Genomic DNA, 25,543 nt, shown 5'->3' on the forward strand with positions numbered 1-25,543 from the left:
GTTTCACATCTGCCAGGCGTCCCGTGACGGCTCTCATTTTTTTTTAATATTTTTTCGAGTCGATCAAAAGATTCTGTGAGTTTCCTTTCTGCCAAATTAAATTGTTTTTATCTAAATCATTAAACATGGAAATATTTCCCCATATTATCCAAAATCTTATCTCTAAGTAGAATACATTAGGTACTTTAATAACTTTCATAATAAGTAATCCGGTCTTCATTACAATGCAACTCCATTGCGCGACGGAACTGAACCGAATTGACCTAACACCCTGAACTTGATGCACTAAATACGGTGGGACCGATTGCATAATTGCATTATATGATAATGAGCTAATGCAGTACTTATTTTTGTACTCTGTTTTGCGGGTATAACTCGAGAATGACTGTTCCGTTTTACTTTTTTTATAATATCGACGTAGCAAACAAGATTGCCGCCCAAGAATCTTTAAACAAGTAAGATTAGAGTCCTATCTGAGGTCAGCAATAAATGAGTTGCTGCGGACTAACTTGGAACGACTTAGATAAGTACCTATTATTATCTACTATTATCATAATATTATTATCTCCATCAGCACACCCTTCAAACCAAACAGCGCGTAACACTTTTTATTTGGCAGAACTGAGAATGGTGGTGTTCTGGGGTCAACTACAAAGGGTTCTTCCACTAGTAAGTATGGAAAGCAGTCACCGTTTTATAGACATTTGCAACACCTCAGGAAATGCTAATACATCGCCGGCTTTGAATCTATCTAACCAGGTTTTACCATACATTTGATAATAAAAGCTAAGTAAGAGAATTCCCTATTGATGGTTCAGTACATCAAAACAAAAAAACGGAGGACTTACAAGATCTTGTGTGTGTTTGTTTGTCCTATCGTTAAAGTCAATTACCTCAATCCACTCGATCGATGTTGAAATCATCGCCAGATATTCTCATCAAGAAAAACCATTGACGTATGCAGTGCAGACAAATATTTATTGAATGCAGCTAACTGGATATTCGAGGCATTTATAATAACCGGATTCAATGCATTGCTGAAGGACGTGCAATGACATTTACTTGAGAATTATTGTAAAAACAAAAAAAAAAACACTAAAAATATATCCTATCACTTCCACGACACTTTATACTTAGATATGTATTAGAAGGTGGTAGTTCCCTCTCTGGTTCGACTCCAGCGGCACCATCGCCACACGTATTTCTTTCTTCTTTATAACAAAATCTTTTTGTAATAACAAAACATGTTAGATCTAACACTATTTGTTGTCTAGAGCAGTGTTTCCCAGCCTTTTTCAGTCCACGGACCCTTAGGAAATCAAGTACAGTTTTCACGGACCCCTTTAATAAAATAAACAGCGAAAAAAACGCAATCCCAAATATCATTTTTTTACAGGAGAGCCAAAACAAAATTTGAAAAACCAATTTATGTTTTTTTTTATAGATTAATAATAGTGTTGTTATACATGATTGGATGCATCTTTTTTAATTTTTTAAAACACCGTGTGCTTAGATCACATTTTTCTAATAAAACTGGTTAGCCGATTTTTCGTTTTGCGGCCTTTATGCATTTAATGAGCGATTTATGTATGGTCCAGAGATGACACCGCGGACCCCCATACATATACTCGCGGACCCCCAGGGGTCCGCGGACCACAGGTTGGGAAACGCGGGTCTAGAAAATACACAACTTTATACACTAAATTATTATCTTGTCCTGTGTTCATGATTATTAACTATATCTAGTTGTATAACTTATCTATTAATTATGAATATTTACGATTTCTTATAATAGTTCGTGTTTCTCACGCCTCTAGTAGGAATATTTATTGGCGATCATTCGTGAGATCATCTGCAAGTATAAGTGTGCCAGTATTGTTTTAATATTCCATAAAATATACCAATCTTATTGAGAATTGTGATATTTAGAATTAAGTATCTTATTACCTTAAAGATTCAGTTTCGTGTCTTTATTTTATTTTATTTTATATTTATGTGTATAATCGTAATTTATTTTTATCCTAATCTAATCAAATGGAATCGAAACCATCTAAATAAATTAGCAACGTCGGGCGCAGTCCGAATTTTGATGGGGGACCGTTAGTGGATGGATTACATTACATGAGCAAAGTCTTGCTTCAGGGGTCGTGACGAGCTGTCCCTCTCTTTACTTATATCCATTAGCACAACCTTTTGCATTAAGCTACATTTCTTCTCCAGCTGTAGTTAAAACTGTTCCCAGCAGTGGAACATAAAAAGAATTGCAGCTATATTTTTTTATAATATAGGAGTAGCAGATGACCATGCAGTCAACCTGATGGTAAATGACTACTGCCGTCTATGGACATCTGTAATCAACCCTAGATAGGAGTAGATGTTCCTATTTGAGGTGGGCCATAGATGCACCGCTACCCCGAGGACTAATCTGGAACGCCTCAGAAAAGTATGCCTCTCTCACCACACCCTTCAAACCAGAACACAGCAGCGCCTAACACTACTGTTATGAGGCAGAAATAGGTGTGGCGGTGGTGCCGCCGGAGTCGAACCACAAAGGATTCTATCACCTTCAAACCATCTGCCCAACCAACTCGAAAGCTTCAAAAGTAATCATTTCCCCAACGTGACTATTTTCATCCAAACACTTCACTTCACTCGTAAATAGCAACCATGCAACCGCAACGCCAATTCCTAAGGATCTCCGCCAAAATAACCAACATTAAATTTTAATGGGTAATGAAAGACTCAATTCAAACCAAGTGTGCATAAATATGATCACAACTCGTATGTGCACCATTGTAAATAAATGCCTTTTATAATTTATAGATTTTATGTATACTTCAGTAAATTACTAAAATACATTAAATGTTAAATATAAACTAAAAATGGACTTATTTACAAAATATATACAAGAAAATTATAAATAAAATAAGCCATCTAAAATTGCCGTGTGAGGCATGGTTCCCAAAACGCTGGCGGCGTTTCCTTGCTGCACGGCAAGACTTAATCTTTGTGCAAAATAGCCGCCAGCTTTTTGGTCAATAAATAAATTATAAATAAATAAATTATTATAAATAAATTCATTTTATAGTTTGTTGATCTTCCTCCAAGATCTTCTTACTTTACATTAAACCCTATAAATGCGTTAGCTGATGGGTTTGTGAAAAAATGGAAAGAAAGCTATTCCGTGTCAGTCCTGTTGAGACGAAAGAAAAACAAAGAAATTAAATAGCTACGTTTCCATTTTATAAGTTAACAGATTAACATCATCGTCAAACCACTGTCCCGCTGGGCACGGGTCACCTCTCAGAATGTGCATTGGGCCATAGTCGACCGCGCTGGCCAAGCTACTTCTAATTTCTAGTACGCACATAATTTCGAAAATTCAGAGGAGCCTGGGATTTGAAACTCAGACCCCTTGATCGAGATATCACTGCATAGAAATTTAACAGATTAATACGTCAGATTAATCTTAATCGTTATTAATTAAAGGCCGTAAATGCGATCGATTTTATAGAGGTTTCAACATCGATATACTACTAATAAAGACGTTAGTAGTATATCTATGGGTTTCAGTCAATGACTATTGGTATGAATTTTTATCCCACCTCTTCTTGTCAACCTCTAAGTGTCATTAATCTTAGAAAAACTACGATTTGTTACAAAAAAGATTTGAAAACGAGCCAGAAATCTTTGCGCCATGAACGAAAAAACCTTGGCAATAAAACAAAAATATGGACAGTAAAACAAATCTATCGTTTTGTTATAGTTAGACCCACTTTTAGCTACATTGAAGTAGCACGAACATGCAGTCCGTACGATGGTATAGTCCGCGTAAAACTGCTAGTCCGCTCTGAATATAGAAATGAATCGCGTCGCAATATCAAATTGTATGACTACACCTGCTCGCAACAACTTCAGACTGCACACTGCTTCTTATGGACATCTATAACTAACTCTATATATATATATATATATATATATATATATATATATATATATATATATATTATATAATATAGGACCAGCAGACGAGCATGCAGTCCACCTGATGGTAAATGGCTACTGCCGCCATGAACATCTGTAATCAACCCCAGATAGGATTAGATATTCCTACCTGAGGTCGGCCACAGATGCGCCGCTACCCCTGAGGACTAAGCTGGAACGCCTCGGAAAAGTCTGTCTCCCTTACCACACCCTTCACAACGGAACACAGCAGCGCCTAACACTGCTGTTATTAGGTAGAAATAGGTGTAGCGGTGGTGCCGCCGGAGTCGAACCACAAAGGGTTCTACCACCTTCAAAAATATAATGGGGATTCTACCTGAAGCTTATCACAGATGCGTTGTCGCTCCTGAGGGCTAAGATGATCGCCGTATATTTAAGTTAGCTGGCATCCACAACCTTCCACTGGAACTAATTTAAGTTAGAAACGGGCAGTGGCACCTTCCCTGTTGAATTATACTAGTTCATCTGTAAGCCTTTGAGAACTACGTAGAATTCTAGCAAATACCTAATAAGCTTCTAGCAAATACATAATAAGGAAAATATCGTGAGGACAGTTTTTGTTCAAATGAACAAAAACTGTCCTCACGATATTTTCCTCGATTTTTGGTAAATCATTGGTTATTTATTTCACCAATCTGCACAGAAATTAGGTTAATCAAGCTCTCGGAATTTGGTCTTTCGAGGCATTATGGTGTCGGTATTTATTTCTGTTTTTACACGGATTTTCGAGACCTTAGTGGGCAATGGTAATTAATAAAGGTTTTTGTTTCAGAATGGTATAACCAGCTTCAACCATGGATAAGCCAACAATGCACATGCTCTCCGTCCAGGAGAAGGGCGGGCAGACCTCGAAGACCAACCAGTATATTGCTGCTGTATCAGGTATGTGAATAATCTTCGGTTTTTGCATGTGTAGTTAGATGTAGTAATGCTTATAGTTAGTTTATTTCTATAACAAAATTTTATAATACTAGCTGACCCGGCAAATTTTGTACGGCCTCAAAATCTATTTATCAAATATATTTCATGCCTATGTTACTCGTGGATACTGTAGCTTTGGAATGGTGAAAGAATTTTTAAATTCAGTCCAGTAGTTTTTGAGCCTATTCATTACAATCAAACAAACAAACAAAGTTTTCCTGTTTATAATCTAATATATAAAATTCTCGTGTCACAGTTTTCGTTGCCATACTCCTCCGAAACGATTTGACCGATTTTGATGAAATTTTTTGTGCTTATCCGGTATCTATGAGAATTGGCCAACATCTATTTTTCATCCCCCTAAATGTTAGGGGTAGTACAACCCTAAATTTTTTTTTATTTATATGGCAATACAACGTTTGCCGGGTCAGCTAGTATTAGTATATAAGTATAGATAATGATCACCGTCGTTTATGGACATTCGCTACACCAGAGGAGACCCAATGCATCGCCAGCTTTAGAGGAGAGCTCTTTTTGCACCTCTTTTAAAGAAGCCCTTACCGTGGTATATAAATAATCTTTTGTATTTGTGTGCGTTGTTAAATGTAGCAAGAATTTTCTAGTTGAGATACTTTTTTTATAAATAAACCCAGTCTCCATCGCCTATGGACATTTGTAACACCAGGGGAGTAGCCAAAGCGTCGCCGGCTTAGAAAAAGAGCTTTTTTGCAACGTTCTTTCCATCTCATAACGCGTCGGGAATCTCAGGAAATTTTGTACGTTCAAAACAAAAATGATGGTACACGCGGTAATTTATTTTAGTTATTTTTAAACATCTTCCCAAAGGATATCCTAAAGGTACTTACTTCATAAGTATAGAAATATAGTTTATAAGTCGTAACTGCCCTGTTACCACTTTAAATAGCTGTTAGGCTATCATAAAATTAGAGATAGAAGAAAACTTCGTTAACTTCACTATTGACTCATAAAGAAGAAATATTTTTCCTGCATCTGTCCATTGAACAAGACAACCGACACGTGACACACCTACACCGCAGACTTATTTTCGACGTCGAAAACATTGTTGAGAATCGAAACCGGAACCGTTTGTGTGGGAGTCAGTGTCAATGTCGACACGATAGGGATAAGCCGTATTTCCATCAGTCACTTAATATTCTGTTGTTATTATTGAATAAAAAGTAGGATAGGCGTCTGGTTAGAAACTCGCCTTCGAAACTACCCTCTAAACCGAGCCATTAGGTACTCGGTAATCTCATATACCCAAATGGGGAAGGAGGTGTCGGCAAATATCATTTTTTCCTTGCAAGAAAGAGTGTAAAATTAAGAGCTGATAGTTGAATTAAATTAAATAATACATGTTTCTGTACTAAACATGGATAACTCCTACACAATAATATTTATGGGAACGCCACAAAAATAAAACATTTTGTTTGTTCATTCGCTACGTGACATAACCTTCACGATATTATTTGATTATTTCATGAAAGATAGGCTGGGGTCGAGACAAATCTCATGTCATCTCACCAAGAGAGAAGGGAGGTCGATAAATGATAGTAAAAAATTGGCAAAATCACCTCGCGTAATTAATGAAAGCTCCCTTATGTAAATTCCATTGGAATACACTACCATTAAATAGATATATGGGTTGACAGTCACATACATACACGCAGACCAGTCAGACAAACAAAAAGTAAAATAAAATTATATCTTTTTGGTATCATACAAAGAAACAAGAACAAAATAGCATTTTAAAATTGTAATCTTAAATGAATAATAATTCATTTGCAACAAAACCGACTTGGCAATTGCCAAGTGACTTATAGAGATAATCCACTTATACCATAAGTCAATGAATTGATTCACAATGCGGCTTATAATTAGATCTGCCAACATAACACAGTAATGTTTGCTTTGCAATGTGGCAGTCTGGGTATTTATAACCCGGGAACTCCAAGCGCGTGACGGGTTGAATGTAATGGGTATTATTGTCTCGATTTTATTGTTATGAACATAGATTAGTAAAGATACTTCGCCGCCTTGAAATTGAATGAAGCCACAAACGGCTTATTAGTAAGTTCTTTTTTTGAATTCTTGACAAATAAAAACATTTTTAGAGAAAATTTACGAATAAATAACTAATACTGCGTAATTTACGTAATAAATAAATAATTATTTCAAATATTTTAGGGACATTTTAGCACGGAGACGTGGCTAAACTTTTTTACGCAACTATTTCAATTCTCAAAACTGGGTATATTTTCTTGTTAGGAGTGAGTAATCTTTACTAATCTATGGCTATGAATTGCATAATGACATTTTAGGGTTTCGTACACAAAGCAAATTAATTATCACTTGCTAAACGGTGAAGGAAAACATCTTGAGGAAACCTGCATACCTGAGAGATTTATAAAAAAAAAAGAAATCTCGAAGGTATGTGAAGTCTACCAATACGCACTTAGCCAGCGCGGTGGACTATGGTCTGATCCTTCTCATTATGAGAGGAGACCCGTGCCCAGCAGTGGGACAGTAATGGGTTGATGATGAAACGTGCGTGCAATCCATTTGATTGTAAGTCACTCATGTTTCGCCAGACACAAATACAGGAATACATAAATGAAATATATACATAACGCTTTCTACACTCATAGCCCCCACTGAGATTACTCACGTCTCGTGGATGTGTACACATAATGACGAATGTTCTAGAACTTGAACAGAAATCTCAAATAATTATTAACACGCCTCTTATTAATTAACATTCAATCTGGATAGATGTTTTCATACCAAAGATCATAATTTTACAATTTCTGCCTACTAAAAATTCTTCATTAGACATTTATTGATTATAGGTATATTAATACCAAGAGTTTAGATATATGTATGTCAGGTCAGGTTTTTTACCCGACTGCCAAGGAAGGGTTATGTTTTTCGCGCGTATCTTGTATGTTTGTCTTTCTTTATTTGATCCGATCTTACAAACGGCTGGATAAATTTCGACGGTTAAGGTGTCATTATATTCGTCTCAATGACCCGAGTGTCCTTAGATAGGTGTTAGAAAAAAAAAAATCAAAAGGGCGAATTTTTGGCGCGAAATAGTAACACATTCCAAAAAAAAAGTTAACCGAACCTATCAAGAGGGGTATCAAATGAAAGTAAATTAAACGTAGATTATAAAAACATATTTGTATATATATAAAAATGCAAGATGACTGACTGACTGACTAATTAAATAAGTTTTTCATTTTTCAGAAATCAACGTACAGCCAAAACCGCTCAACTTAGAGTTCTGAAATTTTGCACATGGATTCGCTATATAGCGTAAATAGGTATTAAGAAAGGTCTTTTGGAAATTCCACCCCTAAGAGGGTAAACTAGGGAAAAATAGTTTTTTTTTAATCCTTTAATTTTTTTATAATGTAGGAGTAGCACACGAGCGAGCAGTCCACCTGATGGTAAGTGGCTACTGCCGCCCATCTGTAATCTATAATGAACACCAGATAAGATTAGATATTCCTACCTGAGGTCGGCTACAGATGCGCCGTTACCCCTGAGGACTAAGCTGGAACGCCTGGGAAAAGTATGCCTCTCTTACCACATCCTTTAAACCAGAACACAGCAGCGCTTAACACTGTTGTTATGAGGCAGAAACAGGTGTGGCGGTGGTGCCGCCGGAGTCGAACCACAAAGGGTTCAAGCATGGAATCCACTATGTGTCAACAAAAATGGATAAAAGATAATAGATAATAATATTTCGTCCTTATTCCATTACAGCGGCTATCGGAGCAGTGATAGCGGGAACGATCCTCGCGTGGACGTCCCCAGCGCTGCCGCAGCTGCAGCCCTTGAAGAACGAATCAGAGGCTCAAGTGTTCCTCCCGGAAGACCTCAACGCCACTGAGAAAGTTTTACTGAACTCCCTCAAACAACCGGCCAGCTTCCTGCTTGATACTGCTCAGAGTAAGTTAATTTAATTAAATATTTTTTGTATAATACAGAAGTAGTAATGAACATGCAATCCATGTGATAGAAATGCTGCTATTTGCTGCCTGTGCATATTTAAACTTTTTTATATTTGAACCTGACGATAAAACATATGTGCTACCTGATGGAAAGTAGTTAACGTCGCCGATGGACATTTGCACCACCAGAGGAGTCGCTAATGCATCGCCAGCTTTGAAGGCGAGTTCTTTTTGCACCTTTTTTGAAGATCCCCTGAGAAGAAGATGTCATGATAACCTACATATGTCGCGTTTACGTGGGATAGAGTTAATACCGGCTTAATGAAGCGATCATCTTATTCCTTAACTGGTAACGCATCTATGATCGCTTTGAAAGTAAAAATCCATCCATCTCCAGTTAAAGTTCCATCGATGGTTGCTGGACTTAGGCCTCCAGTAATTGGGGCCACTCCAACCGAAAATAAAAATGAAAATAATTTATTGCCAAAATGTACTTGAAGTATAAAATATGGTGATAAATGATAATACACGTAACATATTCTTACATTCTATTATTACAATAGTGTGCAATTTTCAGATAGAATCCCTCTTTTATTATTATTATTTTAAGTTGGTTGCAGGTGATCATGGGCAGTATTGACTACTTATATTCATTCGGCTTGACTGAATGATTGCTAGATACTTTAATCTTACAATAAAAACATAGCATTTCTAGGAGTTTCAGTGAGATCGGTCGCAGAGGCGTTGGCACTTATGAGGATTAAGTTGGAACGTCGTATATAACTCTTACTTTCAAACCAGAACCTTCTAAATAGGAGGTGCTACTTTGAAAAAATCTACCTATTATTTAAGTGCTGTATATAATAACACTAAAGGAGGCCGTGAACAAAACACCCATCCCACTTCGCTACGTAATTGTACGCAAGCCAACACTGCCAACTATGTAACATTAAACTATTATTTATGTAACTTCAATCTGAGCTAATCACCTGTCTTACTTTTGTATTTGCTAGTCTGATTCACTAAATATGAACAAAAACATTAATAAACTCCGCGACAAACTGCTAGCCCGCTCTGAAGTGGTTGCGAGCAGGTGTAGTCATACAATTCGCTATGGCGACGCAATTCATTTCTATATTCAGAGCGGACTAGCAGTTTAACGCGGACTATACTACCTTTACTAAACTTTACTTCAGTAGTAGTCAGTTCTTGCGTTTCAGTAGAAGGGTGTAGATGGGGGTTGTCTTTTATATAAGAAATTAATTAGACTTCAATATGGATAAAATGTTTTTACATAATTAAAAATACAATTATTTATTGAGGTACAATGATAATATTCGAAATCATCAGAAATGTCAAATTTCTATAAGATATGGTGTGACATTCGCGCGATTCGTTTCGACTCGACGCAAAAAACCGGCTGAATCCGCTGCAGCAGGTACATTTTCAAAACAAAATTAAATTAAATCATAATACACCACTAAAATGACGACCCGCGTGGTGGAGCGCTCACCACACCGGTCTGACGCGCAAAGGGTCCCGGGTTCGATCCCCGGCCAGACAGATATCTAAATGATGAATTTAGATTTCTGTTTCTGGGTCTGGGTGTTTGTGTATTTGTCTATGTGTGTGTCCATGGCACCCACGACATAGGGAATTCTAGTGTGGGGCTGTGAGTGTAGAAAGCGTTTAAAAACCGTACAAAATTATTTCTCGTTTAACATCAAACTTGCAAAAAACTCAAAAAAATATTAAGTACTTATCCACGATTACCACTTCATTTACAAAATGACTTATTTCACAAATGAAGTGGAAATCGCCAGCCGGTCTACATTTACACAATTATTGAAGAGCATTATAAATACTGGGCGGCACACCCACAGCATGCCCCCAGATTACGTATTCCTTGGCCCACCGCCAACCGATAACGTCAGCGTTGAATAACGTTTTGGAAATCAAAACAAGCTCACATGACTGAAAATTGGTATTTGACCTCTTGAAGTCTATTTTCAACTCGAATATGATTTGCATGTCTATTCCATTATTGTACTGAGTTGTATATGCTGAATTATAGGTATAAACGTTAAAGTTGGGCGTGGATCGATTTTAGCGTCACTGCCGCCCATACGTTTGTCTAATAACAACAATCAAGCTCCTGGGATTTTTTTGGGAACGCTTGGGAACGCGTGGGAACTGTAGAAATAAAAACACAGGGAATTTTGAAGGTGGTAGAACCCTTTGTGGTTCGACTCCGGTTGCACCACCGCCACACCTATTTCTACCTAATAACAGCAGTGTTAGGAGCTGCTGTGTTCCGATTTGAAGGGTGTGGTAAGGGAAACAGACTTTTCCGAGGCGTTCCAGCTTAGTCCTCAGGGGTAGCGGCGCATCTGTGGTCGACCTCAGGTAGGAATATCTAATCGTATCTGGGGTTGATTACAGATGTCCATGGGCGGCAGTAGCCACTTACCATCAGGTGGACTGCATGCACGTCTGCAACTCTTACATTATAAAAAAAAAACCCAACTTAAGTAGTTAACTTAGGCTGGCCGCCGACACGCTCGTGCGATAGATGCTACAGTTCGACTAACCATCTCGTTAGTTAAAATACTAAGTAGTTATTTAATTCGCTGTTTCGTTGATCCAAATTGTTGCTACAACGATAACCGAATTTTTGATTTGATTGAATTGATTTTGATTTTTTCATGTTCTACCAGAAAGCGATCACAGATGATTGCCACTCTTGAAGACTAAGATGATCGCTCGATCGATCGATGATTTGTAAGTCAGCAGCAAATAGCATCTAGTAAGCAATTTTTTTTGTCTTCCAGGTTCCCTCGTCTCCTCGATCCTGGCTATCGGAGCAGCGGTGGCAGCTCTCCCTGTGGGGATCTTGGCGGAGCGGTTCGGACGCCGCCCTACCATCCTGGTCCTCTCCATACCGTTCATGCTCAACTGGTTGCTCATCATCTTCGCTAATGGACCAGGCATGCTGATCGCTGCGAGGTTGTTCGCTGGACTTGGCACTGGTGAGTACTCGACTATTTTACCTTTTTTTACACTGTACCGGTTACCGTGGGAATGAGACAGGTTTTTATGGGATTCCTACCGCACTAAAACCCCCCAGTGGCCGTCCTCGGCGCTGCGTATACATAGGATTCCGAGATCTCCAAGCGCTACGTATAGGGCTCGATGAGAACTAATCTACCGTTAAATGTTTATCAACTAAGTGTGATACAATTTGTCGTAAGCCTGTTTTACTTTGAGAATTTTGTATGTCTCGTGGTGTGTAAAATCACAAAAGAAATAACATGGACTTATTGGGAAGATTCATCATAGTGTAGAATGAATATCCATTCACGGTCCTACGACGCACTAATTAACTATACTGTTAACACCTCACCATCCCCAAAAGTGAAAATAATAACATAATTAAAACGTATATATTTTTTTCTGCTTCCAGGCGGTATTTGCGTAGCAGCGCCAATGTATATCGGTGAAATCGCTGAAACTTCCATCCGAGGGTCTTTAGGAGCCTTCTTCCAGCTGTTCCTCACTGTGGGCATTCTGTTCACGTTTGTGGTCGGTGCCTGGACTCACTGGCGGACGCTCTCCATCATCTCTGCCTTGTTGCCTCCACTCCTGGTTGTTGTGTTCTGGTAAGTTTTCTTTTATAATATAGGAGTAGCAGACGAGCATGCAGTCGACCTGATGGTAGGCTACTGCCGCCCATAGACATCTGTAATCAACCACAGATAGGATTAGATATTCCTAGCTGAGGTCGATCACAGATTCACCGCTACCACTGAGAACTAAGCTGGAACGCCTCAGAAAAGTATGTCTCCCTTACCACACCCTTTAACACTGCTGTTATGAGGTAGAGATAGGTGTGGTGGCAGTGCCAGAGTCGAACCACATAGGGTTCTACCACCTTACAACCTTTCTTACGCTTTACTCTTACTCTCCATACTGTAACTCAAATTACCTGTTCTTTTGCCTGTTCAACAACATGTAATTATTCCTCAGGTGGATGCCAGAAACCCCCCAGTACTTGCTGAGCAAGAACCGCCGCCGTGATGCTGAGAAGGCCCTGCGCTGGCTGCGAGGACCTAACGCTGACCTTACCGGCGAACTGGAGGACATGCAGAAAGATGTGAGTTATCTATATCTATACCAATATTATAAAGAGGTAAAGTTTGTAACTTTGTTTGTAAGAGCTTCGGAAATACTGAACCAATCATGAAAATTCTTTCACAAAGCTACACTATTCAGGAGTGCTATAGGCTATTTTTATTATGATTGAACAAAAAGTTCAGAGGAAAATAGTGGCATATGTATATCAAGTCAGCGACTCTAATTATATCTGGAATGATATAATTAAACTCCTTCCTGAGGTCGCCTACAAATGCGCCGCTACCCCTGAGGACTAAGCTGGAAAGCCTCGGAAATGCCACCCTTACCACACTTTACAAACCAGGGAACAGCATTACTTAATACTGCACTAACACGGAACACTAAAAATCGTATAAAAAAGTTATAATTCTTTATCTGTTAGTCTTTTTGAGTGTGAGGGCGTTTTATTAATGTAACAATATTCATAAGTCAATCCTTTTCCAGGTGGACAACGCGTCGCGTCAAAGCGGCGGAATGCTAAGCCTCGTGAAGAACAGAGCCTCTCTCATGGCCCTTATCTGTTCCCTCGGCCTCATGTTCTTCCAGCAGTTCAGTGGCATCAACGCCGTTATCTTCTACACTAACAACATCTTCGAATCAGCTGGCTCCAACATCCCTTCAGCTATCTCTACTATCATTATTGGTGTCGTCCAAACAGTTGCTACCTATATCTCCTCTTTGTTGATCGAAAAGGCCGGAAGACGAATTCTTTTGCTCCAAAGTTGTGTTGTGATGGGTATTTGTTTGATCGTTCTCGGGGTCTACTTCAAGTTGCAAAGCGCTGGGAGTGACGTGAGCGCTGTGGGCTGGATCCCATTGGTTTGCTTGGTGCTCTTCATCATTTCCTTCTCCCTGGGTCTTGGGCCGATACCCTGGATGATGATGGCTGAGCTCTTCGCTGTGGAGGTCAGGGGTACGGCGTCCGGTATCGCTGTTATCACCAACTGGTTGTTGGTCTTCATTGTGACGTTGTGCTTTCCACTCATGAAGGATGCTATTGGCATGCACAGTTGCTTCTGGTTCTTCTCTGGGTTCATGGTGTTCTGTGTGTTCTTCGTATTCTTCCTGATCCCGGAAACTAAGGGCAAGACCATTTCCCAGATCCAAACCATTTTGGGAGGGAAGTAGGTGGAAATGGGGAAATGGGAAATAGGTTTGCATGCATACTGTAAAATACTCAGTGAGGTGTAAGACTGTGCTGGATATCGCTTGAATGAATGCAGAAATATGTGCCTTTGATGTAGCCAAATTATATAAGAATTTAAATTTGAATAATGTAGTGGAATGTAATGAGGTTGTACTGTTAACAAAATATTATATTTTATTAAGGACATTGTTAATATACTATATTATATGAGCTGCCATACGAATACAAATTGATGAAATATTTTGATAGACAAATATTTTTATATTTTGATGCTAAAATTTTATATGACATTTAATTTTTGAAGACATGCGATGTTTGGATACAATTTTGAATGAAGTCAAAATTGGAGATTTGTTTTGGAACGCAAAATTTATTTTAATTTATTATTTAATTTTTAATGTTATTGGATTATGTTAATGTTATTTTATTGTGATTAATTATGAACAGAATTTAGAAACAAATTTTTATTGAGTGATTATATTTTATAGTACTTATAAATGTTATAGTTATATGTACTTTAATTTAATGAAATGCCAAATGCCTAGTATAGCTTGTTCTAAAGCACTTTGTGGTGTAGAAAATATGAATTGCTCAAAAATGCCCCAATGTTCTATTAGGATCTAGAATTGAAATACGGTAATACCCGAAATTACGTGAAATTTGCAACTGCCCGAGAAGTGTAAAAATCGCGTAAATTTAAGTAAGAAAGGAGGAAATGCTGGAAAACCTACGTAACTTTGAGTAACGTAAAATTGAAATAATGAAAGCAAGGTATTGAGTGGGAAGGTATGTATAAAGAGTTTGCGTAAGCCAGGGTGATATAAGTTGAGGAAAATAAACAAAATGATAAAATAAGAATACAAAGAATTTACGTAACTTCAAGTAAGTACCATAATTAGTCAGGTACGAAGCCTAAAGGGATATATAGAAATAACGTAATTCCAAGAAAATCCTAATAGCGTAAATCTAAGTAGCGTAAATCAGGATAGCGTAAATAAGAGTAACGTAAATTGGAGTATTACCGTATTAGGATTTTACATAAAATCTGTGATCAAGTAGATTCCTCTGTGATTTACAATAATGTGACTAACGAAATGTAAAAAGTGCTTTAGAGATTTTGTTTTAAGAATTTGATGATTGCAATTTAAGTGTCATAACTAAATGTTATTGTACATAATTTTAAATACAATTTTACAAATTTTCTATTTGTTTTTCTGTGCGTGCCCCTTCTCTTAAAAAAAGGTTTTCGAAAACAATAGGTATAGCCCGCGAAGTTTAAGCTGAGCTTTGCATTAGTATGAGTGAACACAAGTCGAGTCAGATAAAAAGCTTTCAAAAATAAATTTTATCATTTACACTAGGTAATTATAATCTTCTTTGTTTTTTTTCCTTTTGATTGTATTGTTTACGTGATTTTTTATTTGTTTTGTTTGTGTCCTTTTTTTCAATTTATTTTTGATTTTAATTTTTGGATATTTAGTTTTAAAATTGTGTGCTACAATTAAAATTGTGCTGTGTTTTGAATAAATGATATTATAATTTAAAAAAGAAGGAAACTAGGTTACCATCCATCTGATTAAGTATTAACCGCCCGTAGACATCCCCATATGATATATAATGCTATAAAGGAGTCCATATAGGACCTCAGATATTCAGTATATAGGGTAAATTTTTCAAATGGGCCTTCAGGGCCAAATCCGAATCTATAAGGATAGCTAAAAATGCTGAAAGGAGTAACAAGGTCGATTTTGATAAAAACTAGAACTGCATCATTAGATTTTAAAAAAATATTTCCCTAACCGGCAATCGAACAAGTTCCTTTTGAAAAAAGAAACGCACCATATATTATTCTACTATCGGACAGTGTTACTTATAAGGTTCAAATTCAACTGAAGAAAAAGCCTCATTTTTAAGAAAGAATGGAAAAATATGGTGCAATAAAAATTAATCTCGCTCAATCTTTCGGTCAATTTTCGCAATTTTCAATATTAACCATAAACGGTCAATAATATTGTACAATTCGCAATATTGCATAATATAATTGACCGTTCAGGCGGCCTCTAAGTAATTGTTTATACCTAAAATTGCCAGTATTATAATCCGTAGTGTCAATCATAAAAGGATTAAAAGGTACTCCGTGATGTAGTGGACAATAAAGATTAATAACAACAATTAAGATAAATTAATCATCGATAAAGTTCGAAAAAACATTGCAAGCGCGAACTTTTAAAACTTAATAAGTTATTTTTTTACTTTATTTCCGTTCCAAAAGACACAACACGGACTAGTAGTGTTATTTGTATGTTTTTTCTATGATTGACCACTTTAACAAAATTCGACAAATAAAAACGAAACGTGACAATATGACGTCAGATGTCAAGGAAAAATTGCAGCGAACCATGAAATCTCGTTACGAAAATCTAAATTTATTCAGAGTATCGGGAAAAGTAAAATGACTTGCCACACGAAGTTTCCAAAACTTAAGGCAGAGGAGGAAATGGCGATAAAGGGAGCGCACTTAATGGGCCCGGGATTGGAATCGAAATTCGACGAGTTAAAATACGAGATAATTCACAAAATTGACAAGGAAATGACGGATTCTCAGAACGCGCGGCAGTATATATCTCAGAAGTACGACGAACTGTGCAACAAGATACAATATCTGACGGAGCTAGACGCCACGGTGACGGGGTTCCGCAGCGACGTGAAGGCGGTAGAGCGGCAGGTCGGCGAGCTGGCGGCGCGCGTCGACACCATCGAGAAGAGGACCATCTGCAAGGAGTGCCCCTCGATGAGCTCCTCCATGTATTCCGCCAAATAAATTGTGTGTGACGTGCTGTTGTCAGTTCTTTTTTCTAAATGAATAGGTGTCTACTAGTTTTATTCACTTTTGTACCAACATGTTCGCAAAAAAGACAGACAAAACATAAAGCGCCATTTTGTCAATTTAGACATTTAAAGTTACGTTACTGACACTAGTTCTGATACAATCCGCTAGGGGCGCTGATTGGAAATTGTATGGGCAAATACGTAAATACCAAAACAATCATATTTGTCAAAACGTAAAAACTCATGGTAAGGGTACTTGACGCCACTATGACGGGGTTCCGCAGCGACGTGAAGGCGGTGGAGCGGCAGGTCGGCGAGCTGGCGGCGCGCGTCGACACCATCGAGAAGAGGACCATCTGCAAGGAGTGCCCCTCGATGAGCTCCTCCATGAATTCCGCCAAATAAATTGTGTGTGACTTGTTGTCTTTATTTTTGAGTTATACTTCTTTAGGATTTAGCAATAGCCTAATAGTTCTAATAGTTGTTATCTACAGGCCTGAGAATTTTTAAAAAGGTACATGAAATCTACTTACACTGCACTTGCTTAGCACGGTGCACTATATCCTACTTCCGCTATACCTACCTCCTGAAATTTGAGGAGGTCTTTACCAACCAGTATGGTAAATGACAATGACTTTTTTAAGCAAGTCGCAAGTGAAAAAATGTGTTTTTTAGCCTCCGGAAGCACCACCGCCAGCCTATATCTAACTTATAATTGCAATGTTAAACTGAATTCTACTTTATAGGGCGCTGTAATAAAGGCTATAGGGTCTTCCAACCTCTTCAGGCGTTGTAATGCATGAGTGGCCAACCTCGATAATCTCTAATCCTGTCAGGGTCAATATTGCGCAATATTTCGATTATTAGCAGTAAATACTATTGTTCGACTGAACACTAAAACATCGTGCAGTTCGTATTATTGTACAATATAATTGCTTGTTTGGATTCACAGCGTCTTTAAATCTTGTTGTACAATAAAAAGTATTGTACAATGTTATTGTAGGTCTAGGGGCAGTTTTTAGAGCTCGAGATGTCGTGTGTGCGTTCTGCATGCTCATTTCATAAGGCACACTAGTGAGATGGTCCCCTCCCTCTCGGGACGTGGCTGGCGTTAACATCAGCGCCGGCCGACGTTGCCGGGCCGCGAATGTAATGCTGACGCTTCTCGTGACCGGACATCGAGCGTCCAGAGGAACGCCGCGGAGTTTTAGTCGGTAAGAGTCCGATATATCCCTTTCGCTCCCCCGGGCATAAGGGAATCCATGAGGATTTCTCCGGGTAAAAAAAAGGTCTAGGGGCAGCCAAATACCTACGACAGTGCATCACGTTTCACCTGTTGTTAAAACAGGATATAATAAATGCACGTTTTAGCGACCACATGAATGCATGCAAAGTATTTACTTTCAAACGTGTGCGGGGTATACCTTACATAAAGTTATTATTTACGAGTATATATAATCTAAGATTTGCATAGCGACCCAATGAGCTAATATTCAAAACTTCAACCCTCTTCAATACCTCATACTATTTCTTACATTTTGAACTTTAGTTTACATTTCCTTTTGTAGAATCGCACATCCTGTTGCTACAGCAGTGCGCTACGTCGTAGCAAATCCGTAGCTTAAGAAAGTTTTAAACATTTTCCAATACCTGGACCCTGAGTATAATTATGCTTTTGAGCTTAATGCGAAATGAAGTTGGATGACTCCTTACCAATCAACACTTTATAACACAGACAGCTTTAATTTATGGGAATATGTGTGAAATATTTTTTGAGTTTTTTTAAATAACGGACCAGATTAGACACTTTATCTTCCGGTTCCGATTGTTATGAGTAAATAGCAGTCTTTTAACGTTTTAGTAGCAAAGAGGAACATACTTATTAGTATATAAAAAGTATTTCAGACTACTTCTAATGCAGTAGAGGTTCTCAAACTTATTTTTATATCGATTACTTTTAGGATTATCTGTAACAATGACCATATTGAAATAAGACACCGAAGTAATGACAAGCGAAGATAAATGAAATAAAAGCGTGTTAAAAATAAAATTGCCGATGTCTATATGCTCTATTACGTAAAAAACAAATAATTTTTAAACCTTGCCTCCTTCCTGCCCTCCTTTTGATCTCAACGCCCATAGGGAAGCGTTATCTCCCACTATTAAACAAGAAACAGAACACCTTTGTACATAGAATGGGAAGATAAATTAGCATCCTTACTTATCACTATAATTGTTTACTTACTACAATTACACTTATGTGAAGTGGTAGTGACTTTCCGCGTAAGTTTGGCGTCAGTTATCACTGGTGGTCAGTGATAACTTCACTGGAGTGTTGTTAAGGATCTAGTTGGTAGTGAACAGCTGCATTCAGTGGTATCCTGACCGGTGTCCGCAGTACCTGGATTCGTAAGTAATTTGTTTTTTTACTATTTATTAATTAATTTCAGTGGATTTCAAAGTTATAGCTCCGTTTACACCTTTTACGTCAGTGAAAGACTATAGAAATTGGCTAAAAATAGAACAAAAAAATAATACAGTCCCATTCCAATAATATTAGCTACATACATGTGTTAAATTGATAACCTAAAATAAAAATAAAAATTACTGAGTTCAAAAAAGGAACTACGAGTTCCTTTTTTATACATAAACAACAATTAAAGTGTTATGAATCAATTATTGTCATAAATTGACCCCATTCTATTTTAATTTTAATTTATTTTGATATGGTTAGCTAAGTAATTGTCATTATTTATTATTATTTATTTACTCGCGTACTTCAATTAATTAATGTACCCCCAGGGGTATGCGTACCACAGTTTGAGAACCGGTGTCGTGGTTGATTGCATTTGTAACAACGTAAAATCAAAGTCTGCTGCGCGTTTTCATTGTAAAATGTTTTAAGTATGGGTATATTTGGTATATTTAAGCTTTTTGAGTCCCAAAATGTCTCAAATTAATGTAACCGATGTTTGAAATCCAATGTTTATATTTTTTAAAATCTAGTTTAAAGTAATTTTAACGCTCAAGAAGCTAACGTTAGTTTCCTCCTTACGACCTCCATTTGCGTGATTATTTGCGGGGATTTTTATTTGCTTTTCTTGTGGTTCGAAATTTGGCCTTTATTTCTGGGGGTACGAAGTTTGAATCACACACACCTCTGCGATTCAAAATTATAACCTAAGGTTGTCAAAAGTTAGTGAAATCTTTCAACAAACTTTTCGCATTGAATATTCAATACTTTTTTATAATCATGGAAATTATTTATTTAATTTTACTCTTTGTATTATTTTTCTAGCGTAGTGAAATAGGGCCATAATGTCTAAAAAATTCCAGTGCCCAACAGTGGGACGGTAATGGGTCGACAAGTTCACAGAAGTGGCATAGTGATTCATAGCAAATAATCGATGTGTGTCCTACGTATCGTTAGTGTAAAAAGTGTTTATCAGTAAACACAATGATTGCATGTACTGTTCACTTGGTCACTATAACCTTATCACTTTGCGAGCAGTGCGTGTTTCAACAGCATAATTAATATTTTTAAATAATTAATTAAAGAAAATTAAATTATCTTGACAGTTTATCTGTTTTTAAAGGATACATTTTTGTTTTATCTGTGCCCAAGCGCAAGGAAACGGAAACGTAAGTTTTTTTTAATCTGTTATATGATTTATCGTGTTAGTATCATTAGTCTCATTGATTGTCTGTCTGGAGACTGTCCACAATTTAGTTTCAACATATCATTATTGGTACCAATTAAAATTGTATTTCAACAAGAAAGCGTCTCTGAAAATTTTATTTTAGTGTATTTTTATACAAATGTTTCTATTTTTATGTGTCTCATACATATCATCTTTTTTCCTACAATACTTTTAGCGTTAACAGGAAATAACGCTAAGTATACAGAAATGAAGGATCATTTCTAATATTATTAGCATTTTATTTTATTTTATTTTTATTTTTTTTGTGTGATATTTATACTTGTGTGTCCCTGGAGATTTTGGGTACCTGGGAACTGTATCCAATCGCAGTTTTCAGACTCATGGATCTATGATTAAACCATTGTAAACCACAATGAAAATTGTAAAATTAAATTAATACCTTTGCGAATTGACACCTATCACGAGTGAATCAAGTCAGATTAATAAAATAATATTGTTCTCAAAAATATTTAATAATACGTATAATTTCGTTCGTGGATTTTTCTCTGTTACTTTGTGTATGCGTTAATTATAAACAAAAGGGACTTTGCGTACCAATTATATTTTTACATACGTACAATCTTAAGTATGTACAATTTTAACATTTAGCACTAACATAATATGTAGCTAAATAGTCTATCTATCTAAATATATATAACTCAAAGGTGACTGACTGACATAGTGATCTATCAACGCACAGCCCAAACCACTGGACGGATCGGGCTGAAATTTGGCATGCAGGTAGATGTTATGACGCAGTCATCCGCTAAGAAAGGATTTTGATCAATTCTACCCCCAAGGGGATAAAATAGGGGGTGAAAATATTACTTCGTAACGCGAGTAAAGCCGCGGGCAAAAGCTCGTTCAGTAATAAAACGTGAATAAAAATAATTTTATATCGATACATTCCCCGATATCAACTGTCGCCAGACACGCCCGTCCTCCGCTGCGCGATAAAATTGAAATTTGTGCCAAATTCATGGAATAAACTATATCGTTGTTATTAAATTCTTAAGGGGCTAAAATAGGCCAAGATAACCACAGGTTTATAAGTATTCCGAGTCTGATGTATAAATCTTAGTCGAGCGCCACTGAATTTTCAAAAATGTTGGGTTCATTTAAATTAATTACTTGCGTGAAGGAAAACATCATGAGAAATACTGTACGCTTAAGTTCTAATAAAATTTCTCAAGGGCTTGTGAAGGACTACCAATTTGCACTCGACTAGCGTGGTGAACTGTGACCTAAAATCATTTTATTCTAAGAGGAGACCAGTGCCCAGCAGAGGGACAGTAGTGAGTTGACGACCACATAATTTATTTTTATTATTTATTTATTTATTTACTCACTTACATCTAACATTACAGGCCAACCTAATGCGTTAGTGTAGTGAAAAAAATATTGATAATTATATTAAATGTTAATTGTTAATAAATACAAATTACATCCAAAATTCAAAATAGTCAAAAATTCCTTAAACATAAAATATATTAAATTAAACAATAGTGCAAGAATATAATAATGTAAAAGTCCAATAATATGTCAAAATATAATATCAATACATAGGTGGCAGAGGCCACTTACCATTGTCTACGTGCTACATTTGTTACTCAAATTCATTATAAATGATTTTTATATAGACATACAATACAATACAATACAATACAAAAATGCTTTATTGTACACCAAAGAATACACGAAAAATATACATAAACATAATGAACGGTACAACAGGCGGTCTTATCACTTAAAAGCGATCTCTTCCAGACAACCTTAGAATTGTTGAAAGAAAACAATATATATGCAAGAAATACAGGTAGGGGTGTACAAATGTAATACATACCGACTCGAAAATTATCTTTGAACATATCAGCAGCTAGTGTAGAAGGTGAAGAAAGTAAGGGATAGAAATAGTGGTAATACAGAGAATAGGAAAGAACGATAAAGTAACTACATACAAATAATGATAATGTTTTATATATGCAGCAGATTAACGTGTCAAGTAGAATTCCTTCACTTGTCTTTTAAAAGAATCTAGACATACAATGTTATTACTCAACGGGTTTATATAATAATTAAATAAATTATCACATACCACTCATCTTATTGCGACATTTGTGTAACTGGCATATAAAACAACGCCCACTAACAGATAATATAAAATATGATATGTATTGTGCGTTTAACACATAACTTGATATAGTCCGATATTGTAAGCGCAGACTACAATACAAAAGAAATAAGGAATACAAGAAAATACTTTGCTATTTGCCGAGATCCCCTCTCTCCCCAAAGTAAGATTAGATGAGATTTGGCTCGACCCCCTCCCCCTAAACGCTCACGTAATTAATAGACGCCCTCAAATATTTTACCTTTATTTAATCTGCTTAGGGGTGGAATATTAACAGTTATTTCTGTAGCTTTAATAACTTGAAGTCTCATTCTAGCCACTTTGTTTGAATGATATATTGTAGGTAATATATGAGTCACTTATACTCGTAACATGATTAACACAGTTATGCCTATAACGTCTGTAAGTTATAGGTTATAACTAATAAATATAATGTTAACTATATATTTATATCGATATATAAGAAAAATTCTATGGGGGCCCCCCTTAGAATTTTTCTTATATCTATGGTGGCCCCGTGGTTAAAATCTGCCTCTCAATCTAGGGTCCGAGGTTTGAATTTCAGGCACATACCTCTGATTTCTAAAGTTATCGGCACCCGTTAACATACTACTTTTAGCATCAGCTATAATAACTGAACAGGAACAACGCGATGGTAAATGCAGTCGCTACAACAATTCGAGCTTTTTAGGGTTCCGTACCGAAAGGGTAAAAACGGAACCCTATTACTAACACTTCGCTGTCTGTTCGTCTGTCACAGGGCTATATCTCCGGAACCGTAATAGATAGACACATGAATTTTTTACAGGGGATGCATAACTGTTACCGCTATAACAACAAATACTAAAAATAAAATAAAGTTGAATATTAAAGGGGGTCTCCGTGTCCATACAACAAACCGGTATTTTTCGGCATTTTTCGATCATTACCTCAACGTCATCTATTTTTGTGTCATATAACTAAGTATTGTTGAAAATAATAAAATGAATAAAAATAAGTAAAAAATAATGAATGGTGGTACGGACTCCATGTGCGAGTTCGACTCGTATTTGGCCAATTATTTTTAAAGTCTAACACAACCGCAAACAGAGCTTCAAATAAAGCTCCACAAGGCGTTGGCATTATATCCTAATCTGATTTAATTTAACATATTAAATCGACCCTATCATCAACATGACCTTCACAACATTACATTGCATAATTTAAACTCCAATGACAAGATCATATCGTCATAAATTATCGTAACTAATTATTTATCGAAAACATAATTTTTTATCTTGTTTTTAACGTTGTTCTGGAAATCCATGGCGCACTGAACTAATTACCTATAATTAATAATATAATCCAAATAAGTAGGTAAATAAAATCTTGTTCAAAATTAAAACATACTCTTTTTACAGGAGAGTAATGTCTTTACATACACAATAAAATAAAATAGATTGACGGGTTTTAACATATGGAAGATCGTGTTCATTATCAACCCATTATTGTCCCACTGCTGGGGACGGGTCTCCTTTCAGAATGAGAAGAATTAGGCCATAATCCACCGCGCTGGCCAAGTGCGTATTGGTACACTTCACATGTCTTTGAGATTTTTTTTAATATAAGTCTCTTAGGTATGCAGGTTTCCTCACGATGTTTTCCTTCACCGTTTAGCAAGTGATAATTAATTTCTAATACGTATATAACTTTGAAAAAAGTATAAATAAGTAAATAGTCCACATCACTTGCTAAATGTGGATTTGAAATTCTACACGCGAAAATGAAATCACAATGTTTTCTTCGGCATTAAAACAATTGATAATTTACTTCTAACACGCTAAACTTTAGGAAATCAGGGGCGCGTGCCTAAAAATTCGAATTTTGGACCCCTGAGAGGCTGAGTTTCACCGACGAGATAATCTATAGCAAAGCTACAAGTGAACAATATGGTCAGTTACTTTAATTACATTTATCAGATCATCTACAGGGCATTCCACGGAAGATATTGCAATCAATAGGATGTGGAAAAATACAGATACGATGCAATCTTGACACACATATTTAAATTATAAGTTCGATAACAGATAACATAGAAAGTAAATGAATAATCGACAGATAAAAAACGCATATTTATGAGTAGGTATAATCTGTATAATCTGTTTATCTTTGGCAATGAAGCGCCAACTATCAAAATTACAATCCGCATTCTGATAAATAACTTTCAATTTATTTATCAGAATGCGGATTTTCCACTATACTAATTAGTGCAAGATAATTTAATTTGCCACCTGATGATAAGTGGCTGCTCATGGATATGGATAATATGGATGGATATTATATTATGTTAATGGACATCATAAAAAAACTTGATATAAATTGTACCTTATGGCACACAGTCATAGATTAGTAAAGATACTTCGCCGCCTTGAAATTGAATGAATGAAATAGCAAATGGCTTATTATAAGTAAGTTCTTTTTTTGAATTCTTGATAAATAAAAACATTTTTAGAGAAAATTTACGAATAAATAACTAATACTGTGTAATTTACATGATAATTAAATAATTTATAATAATAATTTCAAATATTTTAGGGACATTTTAGCACCGAGACGTGGCAAAACTTTTTTGCGCAACTATTTCAATTCTCAAAACTGGGTATATTTTCTTGTTAGG

The 25,543-nt window shown here is 36.5% G+C and overlaps 3 protein-coding genes across 3 annotated transcripts in view; all 3 read left to right on the forward strand.

Moving 5' to 3' along the window:
• The window catches only part of LOC140745721 (facilitated trehalose transporter Tret1), a 29,913-nt gene extending 14,487 nt beyond the window's left edge, over nucleotides 1–15,426 (forward strand). The window contains exons 2-7 of the mRNA XM_073077618.1: nucleotides 4,778–4,887; nucleotides 8,719–8,904; nucleotides 11,738–11,935; nucleotides 12,370–12,565; nucleotides 12,933–13,059; nucleotides 13,524–15,426. Of these exons, the coding sequence (XP_072933719.1) occupies nucleotides 4,800–4,887; nucleotides 8,719–8,904; nucleotides 11,738–11,935; nucleotides 12,370–12,565; nucleotides 12,933–13,059; nucleotides 13,524–14,207 (1,479 nt within the window). The 5' untranslated portion in view covers nucleotides 4,778–4,799 and the 3' untranslated portion in view covers nucleotides 14,208–15,426. The remainder of the gene's footprint in view (nucleotides 1–4,777; nucleotides 4,888–8,718; nucleotides 8,905–11,737; nucleotides 11,936–12,369; nucleotides 12,566–12,932; nucleotides 13,060–13,523) is intronic.
• Nucleotides 15,427–16,587: 1,161 nt separating this feature from the next.
• LOC140744835 (uncharacterized) lies at nucleotides 16,588–17,063 on the forward strand. The gene has a single exon (XM_073076529.1). The coding sequence runs from the start codon at nucleotides 16,679–16,681 to the stop codon at nucleotides 17,045–17,047; it is 369 nt and encodes a 122-aa protein (XP_072932630.1). The 5' UTR covers nucleotides 16,588–16,678; the 3' UTR covers nucleotides 17,048–17,063.
• Nucleotides 17,064–20,536: 3,473 nt separating this feature from the next.
• LOC140745835 (facilitated trehalose transporter Tret1) overlaps nucleotides 20,537–25,543 on the forward strand; it is a 45,998-nt gene continuing 40,991 nt past the window's right edge. Inside the window, exon 1 of the mRNA XM_073077757.1 lies at nucleotides 20,537–20,697. The gene's annotated coding sequence lies outside the window, so the exon portion shown is untranslated. The remainder of the gene's footprint in view (nucleotides 20,698–25,543) is intronic.

The sequence above is a fragment of the Epargyreus clarus genome, unplaced genomic scaffold (genome assembly GCF_041222505.1).
Source record: "Epargyreus clarus isolate Ecla_fem2 unplaced genomic scaffold, WU_Ecla_fem_2.2 ptg000002l, whole genome shotgun sequence".
NCBI classification, from domain to species: domain Eukaryota; kingdom Metazoa; phylum Arthropoda; class Insecta; order Lepidoptera; family Hesperiidae; genus Epargyreus; species Epargyreus clarus.